Source organism: Rissa tridactyla, chromosome 10 (genome assembly GCF_028500815.1).
Source record: "Rissa tridactyla isolate bRisTri1 chromosome 10, bRisTri1.patW.cur.20221130, whole genome shotgun sequence".
Classification (NCBI taxonomy): Eukaryota; Metazoa; Chordata; class Aves; order Charadriiformes; family Laridae; genus Rissa; species Rissa tridactyla.
The window spans coordinates 17999630-18016922 of NC_071475.1; the positions used below are offsets into that span (position 1 = coordinate 17999630).

General features: G+C 43.0%; 2 protein-coding genes across 13 annotated transcripts in view; both read right to left on the reverse strand.

Moving 5' to 3' along the window:
• Positions 1-4474: 4474 nt before the first annotated feature.
• On the reverse strand, positions 4475-9092 carry MUSTN1 (musculoskeletal, embryonic nuclear protein 1). The gene is made up of 3 exons (XM_054215921.1): positions 8804-9092; positions 5851-5971; positions 4475-4933 (listed from the first exon to the last, which is right to left on the reverse strand). The coding sequence occupies exons 1-3, from the start codon at positions 8810-8812 to the stop codon at positions 4830-4832; spliced, it is 234 nt and encodes a 77-aa protein (XP_054071896.1). The 5' UTR covers positions 8813-9092; the 3' UTR covers positions 4475-4829.
• The window catches only part of STIMATE (STIM activating enhancer), a 42964-nt gene continuing 31521 nt past the window's right edge, over positions 5851-17293 (reverse strand). For 2 of the 12 annotated variants that reach the window (XM_054215919.1, XM_054215917.1), the window contains one exon: positions 12562-16714. In XM_054215919.1, coding sequence (XP_054071894.1) covers positions 16598-16714 — 117 coding nt within the window. In that variant the 3' untranslated portion in view covers positions 12562-16597. Of the gene's footprint in view, positions 5972-10749; positions 11930-12561; positions 16715-16863; positions 17014-17293 lie in introns of those variants that run through there. The other 10 variants (XR_008468665.1, XR_008468663.1, XR_008468664.1 and 7 more) reach the window with 10 other exon arrangements.

The window sequence follows — 17293 nt, forward strand, 5'->3', positions numbered from 1 at the left end:
GCATTTTTGGATGCATGAATCTCTACCATATCCAACTAATAATTTGAAAGGGCACATCATTAATGCCTTAATGTTACCTCAAGCACTTCAGAGATTTGGAAATTGCCAAGAAGTGCAACATTCACGTGAGATTTTACAGCTGGTGACTTCTTCAAACCTTGTGCCCCCCTGCTCCCCCTGCCCAGCCGGCCCATGAGAAGTACGGAGTGGCCCTCTTGAAATATCCCTTCTTGCTTCCTCTGACAAGCCATAATCCTTGTTTGTCAAATAGCAGAGTCAGTTGTGGCTTGTCTTTAGCTAAACAATAAAAACAAATTAATCAGACCTTGCCTGGATTCCCTAGGAGGAGAGGCGTTGAGTCAGTGCCTGTACATACACGTATGTAAGTGTACAAAGAAGACACAAACCACCCAAAACCAAGCACTTCTGCCCTCGTCTGACCCTCACACAGCTGCGATGTATTCAGCCAGGGATTCTGCAAAGCTGCCTTTAACCCGTGGGCACAGTGGGGCTGTTTGCACAAAAGGTTAGTGCCGGGAGAGCTCTGCACCTGAATTTACCTGGAAACCGAGCGGGACGACTCTTTTCACCTCCTATTTCATAATAGTCTTCATCCAACAGGGATTTTCAGCAGTTCCTTTGAAGTTTTTGTCGGTCGAGGGTTGGTTTGTAGCCCTGGAAAAATAAATTCTCTTAAAAGTCCAATTTTATACACAAATAATTATGGATAGTGTTATACTAACATAATTCCTAAAATACATGCTCACTCATGTGGTGTTTAGGTAGTCTCCTAATGCAACACAGCTCACATGATTATTTAAAAGATACTTCTCCAGCTGAGTAGTTGTGATGTCTGCCTCTTCCACAAAGCATTTTAAACACACTGTGGGGAAATAACTGGGGTTTTTAGGCAGTGGGGTGAACAGACCCTAGGCAGAACCCATTTCAAAAGTTCATCTCCTCAGCTGGGGGAAATCAAGGTGAGAAACTGGGGTCAGGGAGCAAACCGTCACGAGCCCTTCCTATGCCACACATCCAGGGCTTGCTTGTTTTATTGGAAAGCTTTCAGTGTGCTTCATTGGTTCATACATTCCCAGCGCAAGAAAATAAAATGTTTGAAGTCTTGAAAATATCAACAGGACAGGAAAAATACCATCCCCCGGGGCTATAGTTCAGAGGATCCCTTACGCATATGCAGCTGCTGCATCAGTCCCCAGTTACTGTATGTATTTATATGAACACATGTATACAGGTATGCATGTTAACATCCAACCAGCCAGCGCTGTGGAGAGATGCAGTCTGGAAAGACTCCCTCTCACCATGATTTCCCTGCCTGTCTGCGTTTTGCTGGCAGCTCCAGGATAGCAGACAGCCCTTTCTCAACTAAAACCTGCGGTCTGTCCACATAAAAACACTTTTTCATACTGCGTTTGACAGCATTTCCCCCCTTATAACTCCATGGTGGCTGATACTATTAATTGCCCTAAATTAACACAAAGATCCTGTGGAAATACTTGCATCTGCATTTGCTTCATTGCTATTTTACAGATAAAGCATCCAGGTGGAAAGCATGCTTCCAGTGGCCTCGGATTTGCAAGGAGGTGCTAATGCAGGGCTCAATAGTTTCGAGAGACATTTAGAACTTCACCATAAAGATTCTATTGAGCACAGCCTGGTATTACAAGGCTTGGGCTTTAAGTAACTTTTTTTAAAAAACAAACTTCACTTCTTCCAGGCAGACTGTTAATACTGCTTGCAAATACTGTATTGTTTATAGCAGAACATGAAAATATGTATATTTTAACAGAGAAGAACTAAAACTGCTCTACATTTGATTAACTTCTACAACTCATGTAATCTTTAATCCCTTAAAGTGCACAGGTTTATACACTTAGCGGCCTAAGATCCCCAAGAGCCAAAGCTTTAGCTTTAATTAAGTGTATCTATCTGTCATTGGTTTTCTAATACCCACATGTAAAATCGCACATTAAAAAGCTGCTTTAACTGCTCAGATTTAGGCTGCGCGGTCAGTTCTGCCCCACTCCTGGGAGCATGGAGCCAGCCAGCACCCAGGGAAGCTGTGAAATCCCTCACGCATCCCTGTGTGTCTTGCTTAAGCAGCTACAGGGAAATCTCATGCTCAGCCCTAACCCCAGACTCGAGCACCCTTCCCCGTTCCTGTACAACCCACCAGCGAGAGCCACCCCCACTGTTGTCCAGTGCCCGTTGCTGCTGGTACACTGGGCACCAATCCTGCAGCACCCAGTGCTTCTTACTCTGAGGAATGAAAGTGCTGTGAAATGACTTTGGATCGCCTTGCAGGAAGGATGTAAGTCCACTATCGCAACATAAACACTTTTGAGCGCAAAATGATCTAAAAAAATCAAATCCTGGGGCTTTGTTCAGACACTTCTTTGTCACTATTTCTCAGTATGAAAATGAGGGAAAAGGAAGAAAACACGTTTTCCATGATTGGACTTACTACCAAGAATGAAGAAAAAAATGAAAAAAAATTCTTTGGGGAGCTTTGTATTTCTTCTTCTCACCTACAAATATCTCCTGTCCTGCTGCAGCAACTAGTAACTTTTCCAGCACAGCAGAAAGGCTGGGGACAGGGGAGGATTCCTACAATTCCTACAGGAGAGCTCAGACCTTGCTGTCACAAACGGGGAGTGACTTTGTCCCAGGGATATGCTTTTACCTCCGATGCGTATTTTTTAGATGAGGTCCGTCTTAAAAGACTGAAAAACAATCCCTGGTCCTGACCACTTACTGTCATACTGGGAAGCATCACAAATAATTAAACCTGAGAACATCCTGGCAATAAAAGCTGTTAGCAAAATCCCAAGTTTCTGGTAGGTAACTAACTTTGTTTCCCTGCTGCATCTGCGCCCCAAGTCTGTGGGACGCAGAGGCTTCTGTGCTTCGCTAAATCAGCACCAACATACCCAAAGCTGGGTCTGAAGCACAGCAGCCCCCCTCTCCTGCTACCCAGTCTAGGAAATCTGCGCTATTCAGTCGCTTGTGTCGTACGAAAGAAAGTGATAATATTTTGCTCCACTTGTCCCTCTCCATCATTCTTCTAATTACATCCTGCCAACTTCTCATCACAGATTAATTAAGGAGGATTTGTTAAACCTAATGCGGGGACAGCTCCAGTGTTACCAGGGTGGGAACTCCCCCCCGTGTTTTGTTTTGTTTTTATTTTCAAGGCCCTGGAAGGGGCCTTTCTCAGAGGAAACGGCTGTGCTGCGTTACCTGTGAGGAGCCTGGGCCTCATGGGTAAATAGTGTCCAGCAGAGAAAGGAGGCACTATCTTGGCTGCAAATAATAATCTTTGAAAAAGAATAAAATGGGGCAGGGCCACACACCAGCAATACCTTTAATTTTTTAAGGAAACCTCCCCCTTAAACCCAAAGGATTTGCTGCTGCCTTATGCACATCCCACTCCGCAGCCTCTCTGGGAGCTTCATGGATGTTGCCCTGTTTTATCCATCAAGTGTTTGGGACACAAAAGGCAAAGATTATATTCTTCACAGTGCACAGAGACCATCGATACCACTCTAACCTCTTAATCAGGCCTAGCCTATGCAAAATTAAAGTAATTCTTTAAATAAAGATAGCACTTACCTTACCATCCCCAGACATGCTGTCAGGGACTCGGGGTGGAGAGGACTCAGGGATGAGAGGATCACTCATATTTGAGCACAAAGATCCAGCTGAGGGGGAAATACTCCAATTTATAACCTTGTGGGAAAACAAGTTTGATGTTTAATGCAGCAAATCAAGATGTAAACAGAGCTGCAAAAAACCAGCTTCCACTCAGAGTGGGTTTGCTGTTGTACAGAGACACTCAGCGGGTCATTCAGCGGGAGGACATGTCAGGAGGGACATGGCGCCTGTGCTGCTGGTCCGTCACCCCACTTCTCACTTGATCCAATGGCACATGAGGAAAAAGTCACTGGGGAATGGGCTGAAAGCCCTCCCTCGGCACTGGGGCACACTGACAGCCCGACATCTTGCCTCCTGGCAGAGCCGCTTGTGGGCAAAACATGGCGCTTGCTGCCCTGAGGCACCCTGAGCTGTGAGGGGAGAGCCATGAGGGGAAGACCGTGAGGGGGCAGCCGTGGGGGGATGGTGAGCCATGAAGGAGAGAGACAAGGGGAAGGCCACAAGGGGAAGGCCGTGAGGGGGGAGCCATGAAGGAGGGAGAAGAGAGGCAGGCCACAAGGGGAAGGCTGTGAGAGGAGAGCCATGAAGGAGGGAGAAGAGGGGCAGGCCACGAGGGGAAGGCCGTGAGGGGGGCCTGCCGCCCTGTGCACACCCCAGCCCTGAGGGGCCTCGCCAGGGCACCGCTGCCATCCGCACGGATTTGGGTGAAGTCTCCAGGTTTCTGTGACGCCCCTTCGATCAGCTCCTCCTCAGCTCCCTCTTGGCAAAGGCGCAGTGTGAAGAAATTGCATTGACAGCAAAACTCTGTCCTCTGGATGTTTATTCTTTGCGTTTGACAGATTAGATCACAGCTTGTAACGCCAAAGTGTCCACAAAATTAATCTAAGTCTACATTGAAGTTAGCCACCACAGTGTGCCAAGCTGTGTTGAGCATTTTTTTATTAAACCATTACAGCAAACACCATTCAACACATAATAAAAGAAAGCACATAATAAAAATTAACACGGAAGTTGTACCCTTTGACATGAGTCTATTCCCTACTTAATGACTTAGAGTAGAAATTAGCTACTTAGGTCTACAGTGACATTAGTGTAAGAGGCAGAAATTTCGGAAAACGTTACAACAATCATCTGGGCAAGACACATCAGCTCCGCCGTCAGCCAAAGACGCTCTTGGCTGGCTCTTTGGGTTTCTCAAAGACTGTTTCGCCCCCCGTCCGATCCCGGCTGAATATGGAGGGTGCTGCAGAACCCATTTGTTCTTGGAAAAGAAAACCAGGAGAGGCAATCAGTGAAGTAGCACACCAAATTTGCCGAGTAAAACTAGTGCTGCTGAAATACATATATACACATTTGATAAATATTTCATCTGTCCATCAACTTAGAATCATTGGGTTGGAAGGGACCTTTAAAGGCCATCTAGTCCAACCCCCCTGCAATGAGCAGGGACATCTTCCACTAGGATCAGGCTGCTCAAAGCCCCATCCAACCTGACCTTGAGTTTTTCCAGGTCAGCTTCCCAAACCTTAAAGCACTCCCATCCCAAGCATGGGACAGCTGACAGCACCTGTAGGTGGTTGCTACCATTGATTGGTCCCAAATCCCTGGCAGGTGCTTCAGAAACTTGGAAACTACTGAGGTCCAGGCCATTATGCTGAAGAGGTGTTAAAATTCATCATCTTTCCTAATACTCTCCCACTGGTGGTGGAAAAGCAACACAAAGACAGCACACCAGGGCTGTTCAGAGCAAGCAGCCACTCTTCTCTCACCTTTTATTCCCCCCCCGCCCACCCCAAGTTTCTGCTTCATCTCAAACACATCACATTCATCCAATTAAGAGGCCAGAAGTCCTGTAGTCTATGACCAAGCCTCCAATCTTCAACTTGGTCAGTTGTTGACATTGGTTCCAGGGCTTGGTTTGAACCCTGGTTGAGAAGGCAAAGTCAGGGCTCTCCCTCCCACTTTGTCCAGACAAGGAGAATGATGGCTCCAAGCAGAGCCCTGTTACCACCTCTTGGCCACCAAGATGATGGGTGCAAAGTCCCTGCACTGCCAGGCCAGGGTCTGTGTGCACAGCTGGCTACTGTTTCAGAGGCACACTCTTTCACCTGAAAAGAGCAATTACATCCATGGTTTTCTTTGGAAGACTGCTTAATCATTTCCATCAAGGAGACTCACCACACTGCTTCATCACTTGGTAGGTTTTGGATTTAATTTCCTGGTTTTTGGACAGGTTTCCTCTGGCTCCTTTGAGGTCTTCTTCCTTCACTGGAGGACGCTTCTTTTTCACAGGTGCTGGCTAAGAAATGGACATATTGCCCACACATCAGTATTTTGTGTTTAGAAGCGTAGGGAACAAAACTACCTTAACGCCAAGGCTACAGCATACAGAGTTGCTAATACATATCACACCTATTTCAATTCTGAGACTGTACACTCAGATGCTCCAGATCTTTGCACAACCATGATTTCACTGCCCTTCCCAAAATCTCTTGCCACTATTGCTGTTCTGAAATTGTCTTCTGATTGTACAGCCTTTGGAAGATACAGTGGTTTGCTTAATTTTTTTTTTTTTTTAATTATTTTTAAATTTTCTCTGTCCGACCCTGCCTGGTCATTCTGCAAGTACAAAATGGTAATTCAAGAATGTATCCAATATTTGGGAAGGGAAAAATCCTTCATTACTAAGTGGCGCTTGTCAGTCTACTCACTGCTTTGGGAAATGGGTCAGAGACTCTGAAGTCTGGCTTAATGTAGTTGGATAAACTTAAAAGTTGACCCATAGCTGTTGAATCTAAATTTAGGGAACAAAATTATCTGAGCACACAACAGGGTTGTCTACAAGCATGCACTGAGCACATCTGAAACACTGGACTCAGAACCCAAAGAAGGAGAAGGAAATCCAATATGGAAACAGATGCATCATCAGGTGGTGCACTGCAACGTCCAAGTACTAATCTGTTTACAGTTTATCTTGTTAGAAGAACATCAGGACAACATTAGTTCATATCAGCCTATCCCTACCTTTAAATTAGCACTTCAAAGTCAGACACAACGTCAATCAGCAGCAGTCGGCACCATTAACATTCCCTCTTCAGTTTACTATTTCAAGGAGAGATTGCCAAGGTCCCACCAAGGCAGACCTTCCGTCAGGGTGCAGGGGCACAGGAGATGCGATTAAAAAGAATGAAAGACCCACTCTAACAGATCTGCACACCAAAACATCAACGAGAAACTTCTCTGACCATCACTACATACGCAGGGCTTCTGATATTTGGGTTCCGGCAGTGGTGGAGCCCACTTAAACACTTCTAGCTGCCACCTGTAAAGCTAAAAACAGTTGCAGAGGGAAACAAATCTCCCAAAGGCCTGCGAATGGCTGGAGCAGCAAGTCCCAGGGAGCTTGCAGAGACAGCCCATGCACGCCCAGCTCTCGGCAGGGGCAGGCTGGCTGCACTGGAGCCTTCGGCATGTTTTCCACCAGCTGTAAATTCCCGGGAACGCTCAGAATAGCTTGCTGTCAATCCCTTTTGCATGTGTTGTGGGAAACAAAACATTCACAGGACCTCTGGGGAAAACACTCTACGAGTGGCCAAAGCAAGCAAGAGGAAAGGGTGGTAGCAAACCCTTCGAAATACACAGCAGCTTTTGGTTGGTTAGCTGGTTAACCAAACATCCCTATAGCCAGGGTTTCGCTTGTCCGTCTGCAATGAGAATTGGCATGTGATGGGAATGGTCCCCCCTGCCCATGGCAGCCAGCACAGACCCGTGTTGGGACCAACACAGAAAAGGGAAAAAAACCTGTGTTTAAAGGGAAAAACCCATTGTTTTGTTAACAGCAATACAAAATCTGCTCACGTCCTTCACCAATTATTGGCAAGAGGCAATAACTGCGAGGCTTCTTTCCACCAGGACAAGGGGCTTCTTGGGGACAGGGTAAGAAAAGGAGGCACTAGAGATGCACCAAGACACAGCCAGGCTGAGCAGAACTGTTGGATTTCACCCAGTTATTTTAAAATAAAACCTCTCGTGCTTTGGTTACAGGTGAATTTTCCAGCAGGACAGCTGCTGTGGATTAGCTGGCCCCAGCTAAGAAGCTACACAAAAAGGTTACTGGGAGCCACAGAGGTGAGCCCTGGCCCCGCCAGCACCAGCAGCTGCCAGTGTCGCAGCCGCACGACTGCTAATTGCTCCCAACGCAAGTGCATTTATAAGCAGGGTTTGCCAGGAGCCATTCCCAGCTGGCCCAGCAGTGCAGCCTGCGCTTTATCTCCTCCTGTCACAAGTCAAAAAGTGTTGCTTTACAAGATGTACGACTGGTTTTTTCAAGTCTCTTTCTTCGGAGTAAAGAAGATAAGCTGAACTGAGTTACTCTGTGTGGTCAAAGGACTGTGCCCTGCCCGTGTCCTTACTCTCCATCCCACCCACCACGTAAAGCACACTGAGGAGAACTCTGCCAGGCACGCACAGCTTGTGTTGAAAACATAACACTTCTGTGAAAACCTCAACATTCCTGAGCTAATTTTAAGATCGCTTTGAAACAGTGATTATCAGGGAACACAGTAAAGACAAACCATTAATTACAAAATGAACGTCAAAGCACGTAACACAAAATTTCAGTCTCAAATATTATATCCTAAGATACAATTTTCAGTCACGCGCTCTGTTTTCCTGCACGTTACTACATTAAGCTATACGTAGCAGCGCACTTCAGTATAGCCACGTCCTTTTCAAAACAACTGCCAAAATTTGAAATCGTTGTCTGAGAAAGCGTGTTGGAAAAGCAGAAATCGCTCCTTCTGTGAAACATCCCAAACCAGAGGAGTGGTTTTCCCCCTTCCTACAGAAGTAAAAATATTTATGATAAAACAGAACATTTTAAAACTAAATTAATTAACCACGCAGAGGGCAACTGCTTTCCTCTCTTCATCAAATAATCCCTCCTAACAACTTATGAAAATATATAAACAGAGCATTTAAATACTTCAACATAATCAAACAAGTCAGAGCAGAAAAGCTGAATGCACTGGTTTATGAGAGTAACTTGCTAACAAGCTATTCCAAGCAAACTGTCTAAACCAGCAACACATTTGTCGGGCGCCCTGCTCTAACGAGAGCAGCCTCCCCATACCTGTGACATAACTGCGGTGCTCACTCGGCCGTAATCCCTTCCCAGGTCGTTTCCCGGCTTTGATTAAATCCAGCCGATGAGCTCTGCGAACGCCTGTATTTTTCCTCTACTTATATAGAGCATCTAACATGAAGTCATGAGCTGGGTCATTTTCCCAAACCAGAACCCCGGATGATTCAGGTTGAGAGAGGCTGTTGTTGCTGAAAGGTTTATTCTTAGCGATGACTAGGGTTTGCAGTATTTACCGCGCCCCGTGCCTGGGGACGGATGGATTTGGGGACAGACGAGAGCAGACAGCTGTGGCAGCGGGATCGCGGGGAAGCCCGATCCACTACAAAATGATTTCCCGGGGAGTCCGCTGGGGCTCTATTTATAACTTTCAAAGGCAAAACTTTGTTATGGACACAAAATTGACTCTGAATCCTCTTGCAGGGGGAGGGGGAAGAAGAAAAATATTTTGTGTTTCTTTCCCAGTGTAACAAAATATGCATTCTCTAAACATTATATAAACCTAACATCCAAAGCATAACATTGTGCCCTAAATCACTTTTGCACAGGGATCTTTAACAGAGGAGTATTTTGTGCATTTTGGAGAGTTAATAAAATAGGATATGATTTTACCCTTTCAGTTCTATTGCTGAGTTTGCTCTGACGCTGGTTCTTACACAACTGAGAGAGTAAAATCACTTTCTGCTTACAGCAGTATTAGTAAGTTTAATCACTTCACCTGTCATCCGTATAGGAATAGCTTAGACATGAATAAATTCAGCGCTCCCCACTGTACGTGTTGACAGTAGTAAAACCTTTTCCAGAACTTTTAACAATTTTTTAATTAGGTAGAAAAAACCCACAATAAACTCTAAGCATGAATTGTACTTTTTGTTACTGGGAGAGTGTTGGGTGGGATGTTGTTTCCCTTTTATAATTTTTTTTTTTTGCATCATGCAGAAAAAAAAATAATCAGCTTCTGTGATCATACTCAACAACTACAAAGAACCAAGACTCCAGGCAGATGTGTTAATACGAGAAAGTCAGACATGACAGACCTCCAAACGTCTTTTACTAGAAATATTGACCCTTGTAGTGGTAGAAATCTGCCCTGGCCTTTTCTCGAGCTCCGCCTGTGTTTTGTTTAGGCTACAGAGAGAAACACGGGAGGTAAAATAAAAGAGGTATTTTTCACTATGAAAACACGACACCGATAGCATAGCACTAGCGCCATACGATCAGGATTTGTGGGTTGTGAACAGGCTCCGGGTGCCCATTTTGCCTTTAAGCTGAACTCTTTCCAGGCTTGAGAAGATGCTTTCATTTACATGACTATCAGGGGAATTATTTGTAGGTTAAGAAGCAGTTTGGATGTTATGTACTTAGCCATTCCTTACGTTGAATTTCTATTTTAAACGCACAGCTTCGTAAACTAGAGGGAACGTTTCTGAAGAACAGCAGGGTTTTTTTCTGTTGTACAAAGTAACACCTCTCCTTCTCTACTAAGAAGTTTCTATACGGTCCCGTAAGTGTCACTATTCTGACGCTATCTATTAAAACAGGGAAATAAAATTCTGCACGTTTAAAGCAAATATTTAGAATCCTGAATATTTTTTCCCTTCAGCTTTCAAAATTGCTTCATTTAATTTGTACTACATGTTCCTCACTCAAAAGCAACAGTTATGCTTTCATGGCATTTTAATTTATACAAAAAAAATCAAAACACCTTGTTGTGTTTTGGCTTGCATGCCATTCGGGGGTAGGAGGTGAGGCACCTGCAGAGCTAGACAATATATCCTGAAGTTTCTAAGACATCCCCCATAACCTGGACAATTCTGTTCTCTTTGATTACACATTTCTTAAACCAATTCTGAACAAGCAGCACAACCATTTCCTCTTACAGATCGTGGGCTAATTTTTCCTTACAAAAAAAACAATCTAAATCTACAGTTACTTACATTTCAGAGTAGAAATCCTGTTTGCCTGGCTGAGGTCCTGAGATCTGTTAAATGGCACATGAACACAAGATAGGCTCATTTATTTAATAACGGCTATTAAAAATGCAAGTTAACCCTCTTATATTCCACTGCAACATGGAAGGGTTGCAGCTAAAGTGTGGCGATGACCATGGAGTAGTGAACGCGCACACGTCTGGCCACTGTGATCTCCAGGAGACACAGATCTTACAGAAGATTTGACTTCTCCTCCAGCAAACTGCTAACATCCCTCACTGGACTGACAGGCTTCATATGTTGAAGATTATTCCCTGAATTCCCTTTAAGGATGCAGCGGGTACAGGGCTGCTTGTGCGTAGTAGATGGTAAGTAACGGGCAAACATTATGGAGGAGTTAGAGATAGTAGTGGATTGATACTGTGCAGGTCCAGCCCAGCAGAACACACTAAACTGCTCCTACCAAGATAGAAGGGGTGACAGCAACAGCAGCTCAATAAGAACAGGATTTCTACTGTATTCTGGCGTAAAGGTATCAACCTTTCACTATGTGTGGCCTGAAAAAAAACCAAAACGAAAAAAAATCGATCACCTGCACATGGTCATGTTACAGCTTCACAGTGAGCCAGCTCCTGTCCTCCACGGTCCCGCCTCACTCCTCCAGCACTCCGGAAAACTGATGGTAGATACCTTGCCATACCTCCAGGGAACCTGGAGAAGACGACAGCATCTTTCTGCCCAGCAAAGCAGAAAAAACCCAAGCTAGGTTACACTCACTTTGTTGGGTATAAGGGAAGGCCAAGTGCTTGCTGCAGGCACTTGGGTAATCAAGGAAGCTGCTTCCCTGAAGTTTAAGATCCAAGTCTGCACTACACAGATAGCACGTAGGAGTGATGTCTTCGTCAGATGGAAAACAACCAGCACTGCTTGCCCTGTCCCCTTTGCATGGTTTTGGAAGGTAGCAGAGACTAAAGTAAGCAGGGAAGACATTGGTCATCTCCAGCATGTGGCCCCCTCTGGAGACAGGGGAGAGATGCTACTTGGTTCTACAACTAGACATCCCCCCGTGGCCCTTTTCTTTCTCCGAGGAGGTACTGCCCAAGTTCTGTGATACAAGGCACTGCACCAGCAAACTTCTCAACAGGATCCTCAGCCATCTTCCCTCAGCTTGCATTTCTGCTACCTGCTGCAAGCAAATCAGAAGAGGAAAAGAAGATAAAAAAGGTTAATAAGTTATTGAATTAGGCCATGCCTCTGCCAAGTAGCAGGACACTGGAGGGAAATTCAAAATTTTCTACGTTTACAAGTTCTTGTTGCCAACGACAAAAAGGTCTGGCTTTGCTTGAAAAGCCGAAAGCAGGCTGCGATAATCAGCTGCATGGTTAAAGCATTTTAACACTCCAGAAGGCCTCAGGTCAATGTTCTGCCATCTCAGGATTTCTCAGATTGCACATCGAAGGTTTTATTTTCAATGTGAAAATACAGATGGTTATTATCCACATGCGCACACGCAGAGGGCAAAAACCCTCCCTCAGGGAACACATCCAAGAAGAGCTTGCAAGCATTCTGACAGTCGTAAACAAAATCTGCTAATTAACAGTGTTCCCTCCAACTGAAATGGGACTTGCTACTAAGGTAAATGAATATACTGAAATTCATATATTATGAAATATACATGAAATTAATATATATTGCACAGGAGAGTGCAAAAAATTAGAGCTGCAGTTCCGTAGCAAAACCCGCTTCCCACAACGGCACATTACAAACATTGAAACACGCATACTTTTAAACAGAACAAGTATAAAACAAGTGTACAAATCTGTAATAAGTCAAACTTTATTGTAAACCATTATACAATGTAATTACATCAGATACCCTTAAAAGTTTAAGGTAACACCACTGATTAAACAATATGGTCCAAACAGAGGGCAGCAGAATACAGCTGTTGGTTTTGCTCACATAGGCTATACTCTGAATTTACTTACAAACAAACCCAACATTCAGTTTGAGACGGATACCCACGCAAGACAAAAACACCTACAAAAGAGTCCCTTTTTTAAAGATACTGCAGTTTTACTTTGTAAAACCATAGTAGTCATTTTCAGTAATTGAACTGGAAACTTTACCTAAAAAAGTTTGCACGCCTATGCTGTAGATCTACTCTGACTTGATGTGGCTGAATTTACTCGCTTTCATTACTGGTTTCTCCTGTAAAAAGCACAGCAAAGTTGCAAACATGGGTTAGTCAAGCACAGTGGCAGAAATTCCTTGTGATGCTCAGCCCTCAGCAGAGCGCGAGAGCCCACATCTCCCTCCCCAGGCGCAGCTGGAACCGGGGCAGACGCCTGCCAGAGGGCATCACTTTGCATTGCTTTAATTTGCAACTCAATTTCTGAGTTTTCCCTGAAGAAAAGCTATAGTACATTTTAGTTAGCAACATTAACATACAGCATTTACCTACTTAAAGTAAGACAAGGGGACCTGAACATATTAAAGCCGGAACTTGAAAACCATGTAATTAGACAACACCGGTGTTTTAACTTTATGCGGATGCATCACAGGTCGCATACTAGAAACAGTTAATACATTTAGGTTGACCATTTGTGGTAAACTTCATCTCCACCAATACTTCTGTGTCTCTTCTCTAAGTTACAATCCCTTTCTCTTACTTTGGCTTATACTACATAGCTTGTTTTCATTAAACAGAATCACTTTTTTTTTTTTTAAGCACAGCCCAAATTAAACCTTTGCTGGGAGTTGTCCTGAAGTAGTTTTACCAGGCATAAATTCTGAGTGCCAATTTGAGGACAATGCAAATGTTGTCACAATGTAATATTATTACTGGATCAACTCTTTACAAAAAATTTATTTCGGACTGTACTGCCAATACATTTCAACGACCAGTAAGACATAGTGAAGCACTAGGCACATACTTCCTTCTCACACATACAAGCTCTTCAGCCAAGAGCACCTGTCCTACTTGTACCTTCTGCAAGGAGAAAACTGCCAATTTTACATTTTCCATCTCTTTCACATGATAACAAAAAATGAACAGAAAAAAACCCCGTTTTTGTTATTTGGCTAAGGTAGCGAATAAAATTTTTATCTTAGTAGAGAAAGTTAGAGATGTTTTTTGTCCCCCTGTGAAGATATGCTCCTCCTGTTACTACTGTGGTATTTAAAATACTCCTGTCTCTTTGGCTCATAGTGCTTTACTACATCATCTCACTAGGCATATCAAAATCTCAAACCAAGTGACATTTAAGCACTTAAGACATGAAAAATTAGGCATTCATATAGCTTTGCTATAACCATCTTCAAGAAACTGCTCCGTAGTGCTTTACACTGTTTTGTACTTGGTCAGTAAGTTTGAGGTCTGCTCAAAACAAATATTTTTACATGATTAAGGCCATAGTTTTATACCGACACTTCACAGATTAAACATGAGACTAGAACTAGAAATAACTTTGATAATTTAAGTAACTGGAGAAGAAAAGGGAAAAGGAAGATAAAATGAAAGCTTGTACAGTTAAATTTGTGTGCGCTGCTCAGTTATCTCTGACGGTTGACGAGGATAGCCATGGCTGTGCAGTGGTATGTAGCACATGTTGAATAGCTTTATTTCACTATCTGAAATAGAACAAATCCTGTGCTAAAAAAATAAATGCTGACATCTATGACAAGAGCCAGTGCTAGCTCTTAAATCCCTTTGGAAAAGTGAGCTGTATGAGACTATTCTGTTGATGAAAATGAATTCCTTGAAGTACTGTGCTTTTGGAGATATGCGCCTGCCCAGCGGTAAATAGTCAAGAGAAGTCACACAATCAATGAAAAAAACAAAAAACCTAGAACAGAGACAACGCTGATTAGGGACATTTCCCCATCCCCTCACCTCCCCCATTTCAGAATAACTCAAGCTTCCGTTGTCATTCATTTCTAGATTTAGTCTAAAAGAGCAACCTGCTCTAGTGGGAGGTGTCCCTGCCCAGGACAGGGAGGGTGGAACTAGATGATTTTTAAGGTCCCTTCCAACCTGAACCATTCTATGATTCTAAGAAACACTAGTACTTAAACTTATTGCAGTTATTACATTTCAGTGCACAGTAACGGAGGTCAGTGGCTCAACTAAACTCACAAACATTAGGTTTGGTAGAATGTCCCCTCTAGCCGGCTGGACATGCTGAGGTGTACCTGAAGTCTCAGAACGTTGTGTTCACCTCGGCAGCCAAGCAGTGAAAAGGAATGCTGGAATAGTGAAAATAAGTACGGGAGCGCACAGTTCAGTATTTACTAAGGCCCAAGAACCCCATTTAAGTGGTCTGGATAACAAATCACATTAAGACCTAGTAAATCTATAAAAAATGTAAAAAAATCTTAAAAAGTTCTGAGCAGTTTTCCAATGAAACTGTTTGGTTTAAGGCTTGGAACATTTTCGATGTTCAGATACTACAACAGATTTGCAATTAAGGTCTGTTGTCACCTCTGACACATTGCCTTGTCCTGCACAAGGTTTAACTAAGGAAAGCTGTCAGAAACAATCATTTATGAAAATACGCAAAGCAAAAGGATGTCACTGAAAACATGTCTGCTAGGTTTCAGATCAGCATGTGTTATCAGAAGACATACACTGAAAAATCACAGAAATTCTGTAGTAACAACTGTATTATACCTCTCGGGTTTTTTTTAATCACTACTAAAGGATAATCAGACTTTATGGAAATTAATCAGGAGATTTTTTTTTTTTTTAAAATGCATTAAATAGAAGATTGCTTTTCCAACAAAACCAAGGGACAGAATTATTTGCAATACTGTAGCACAACTGTTTCAATCAGATCACGGTCCAGCACCGCCGGCCCTATATAAGGAAAAGTAGAAGAAATGTTCCATCTCTTTTGGGTCATTCGGGAGGTATGCACAAGAGACTTGCACAAACAGAAATAATTAGAGTCACGCATAGTTATTCATTTCACGAATAACCTATCACAACAGATTTTTGTTATACACTAAAGTGCACGTTTGTCAAATATGCAAACACCACCTCCTAATAAAAAAGGTAATTTCAAATTATGTGGTCAAAAGCACACTTAGGACTGCATTTTTAGTGATATTTGGTGACTTCAGCAGTGACAGAGAGCTTTTCCCTTTGCAATCCCTTTGTCTTAAACCAGGACATGAGGATAAATAAGATTTTTCACTACAAATCTTTTGACCTGTTCTGCACAAAAAAGGGAACTGCACCCTTTTCTCTGACAAAGAGAATCTTTAAATACAACTGTATGAAAATATAACTTAAATATAAAATAGTCAAATAGATTTGAGGAGCCTTGGAAAAAAAAAAAAATCTTTGTTCCACCTATTAGCTTCATAGGTACCTGGTAGCAAGTAAACATTTGTACTTAAAAAAATAACGTTAAGTTACAGCTTGTAACCATAAACTATTCTGCTCTAGGAATTATGCTGCAAAAGCCAGTTTTAGTAATAAAACACACTCCTTTAACTTAGTTGATTCTGATGCGTTTTGCAGAACATCTTAAACTGTATCATCAGTAACCGTAAGTGAAAGATTACTGTATCTGTTTTCTACGATCTTCTCTGAAATGTCAGATACAAATCCCCCCAGCGCCTGGTCCTTAACAACGCTGTGTTTTTCACACACGATGAAAAGACATTCTTGCATAATTGGTCAGTGTGTCTGTAGTGCAACTGAACTGGAAGTCTTCCAACCATTCGCATTCTGTTGGTAGACCTTGCCTTTAAGTCAGTTTGTATGAAAAGGGAGATGCAATTGCAACATTAAAACCCACTGACTGAAGTTTCTGCATGAAACCTGCACATACACAGGTCAAGGAATGTGTCATACAGGCAGACCAAAACGATGCTTCTTTTTCTTAATGGGCTTTAAGTTGGTCAGTCTACGCAGGTCCTCTTCAGCGTCCGATTCCTCCATCTCATCATCTGCTGAAATAAGGATCTAAAAACAAATTACAGCTTCTGAGTAACATGGATCAAAGTCACACTCTTTCTTTATTCTGCTTTTAACCTTTTACTTCCTTTTTTATGCTTGCAAAGCACCTTATTACTTGCTCAAGAAAGAGCTTACAGAACACAATTTGGACTTACTGCCAGGACTATGAAACAACGTCACGCATCCTATCTGGAACCTCCAGTAAATTGCAAAGAAGGATGCATGTGTATTAACCTCTACTACAGCCACCGACTCCAAACCCAAAGAAGTGATTCCAGCACCTCCAGATCAGTGGGGGCAGCTTGCTGTTAAAATGAGAGAATATATAAGCTCTCTATCCGCACTGGTAATATGGCAGTCATTTCATTAAAGAAAACCCCATACAAATAGTACTGTCTATAACACAGAAAAGTTACATTAACCAACTAAAGCTAAAACAACTCACCTTCAGAGATACCACTCATCTTCCACCTGAACTGAAAACTGCCCACTTAGTATAATTTAGAATAAAATTATGCTAAGGCAAGGATGTACATACTTCTCCAAAATCAGGCCAGTTGCCTCCACCAGCTTCCTCTCACAATG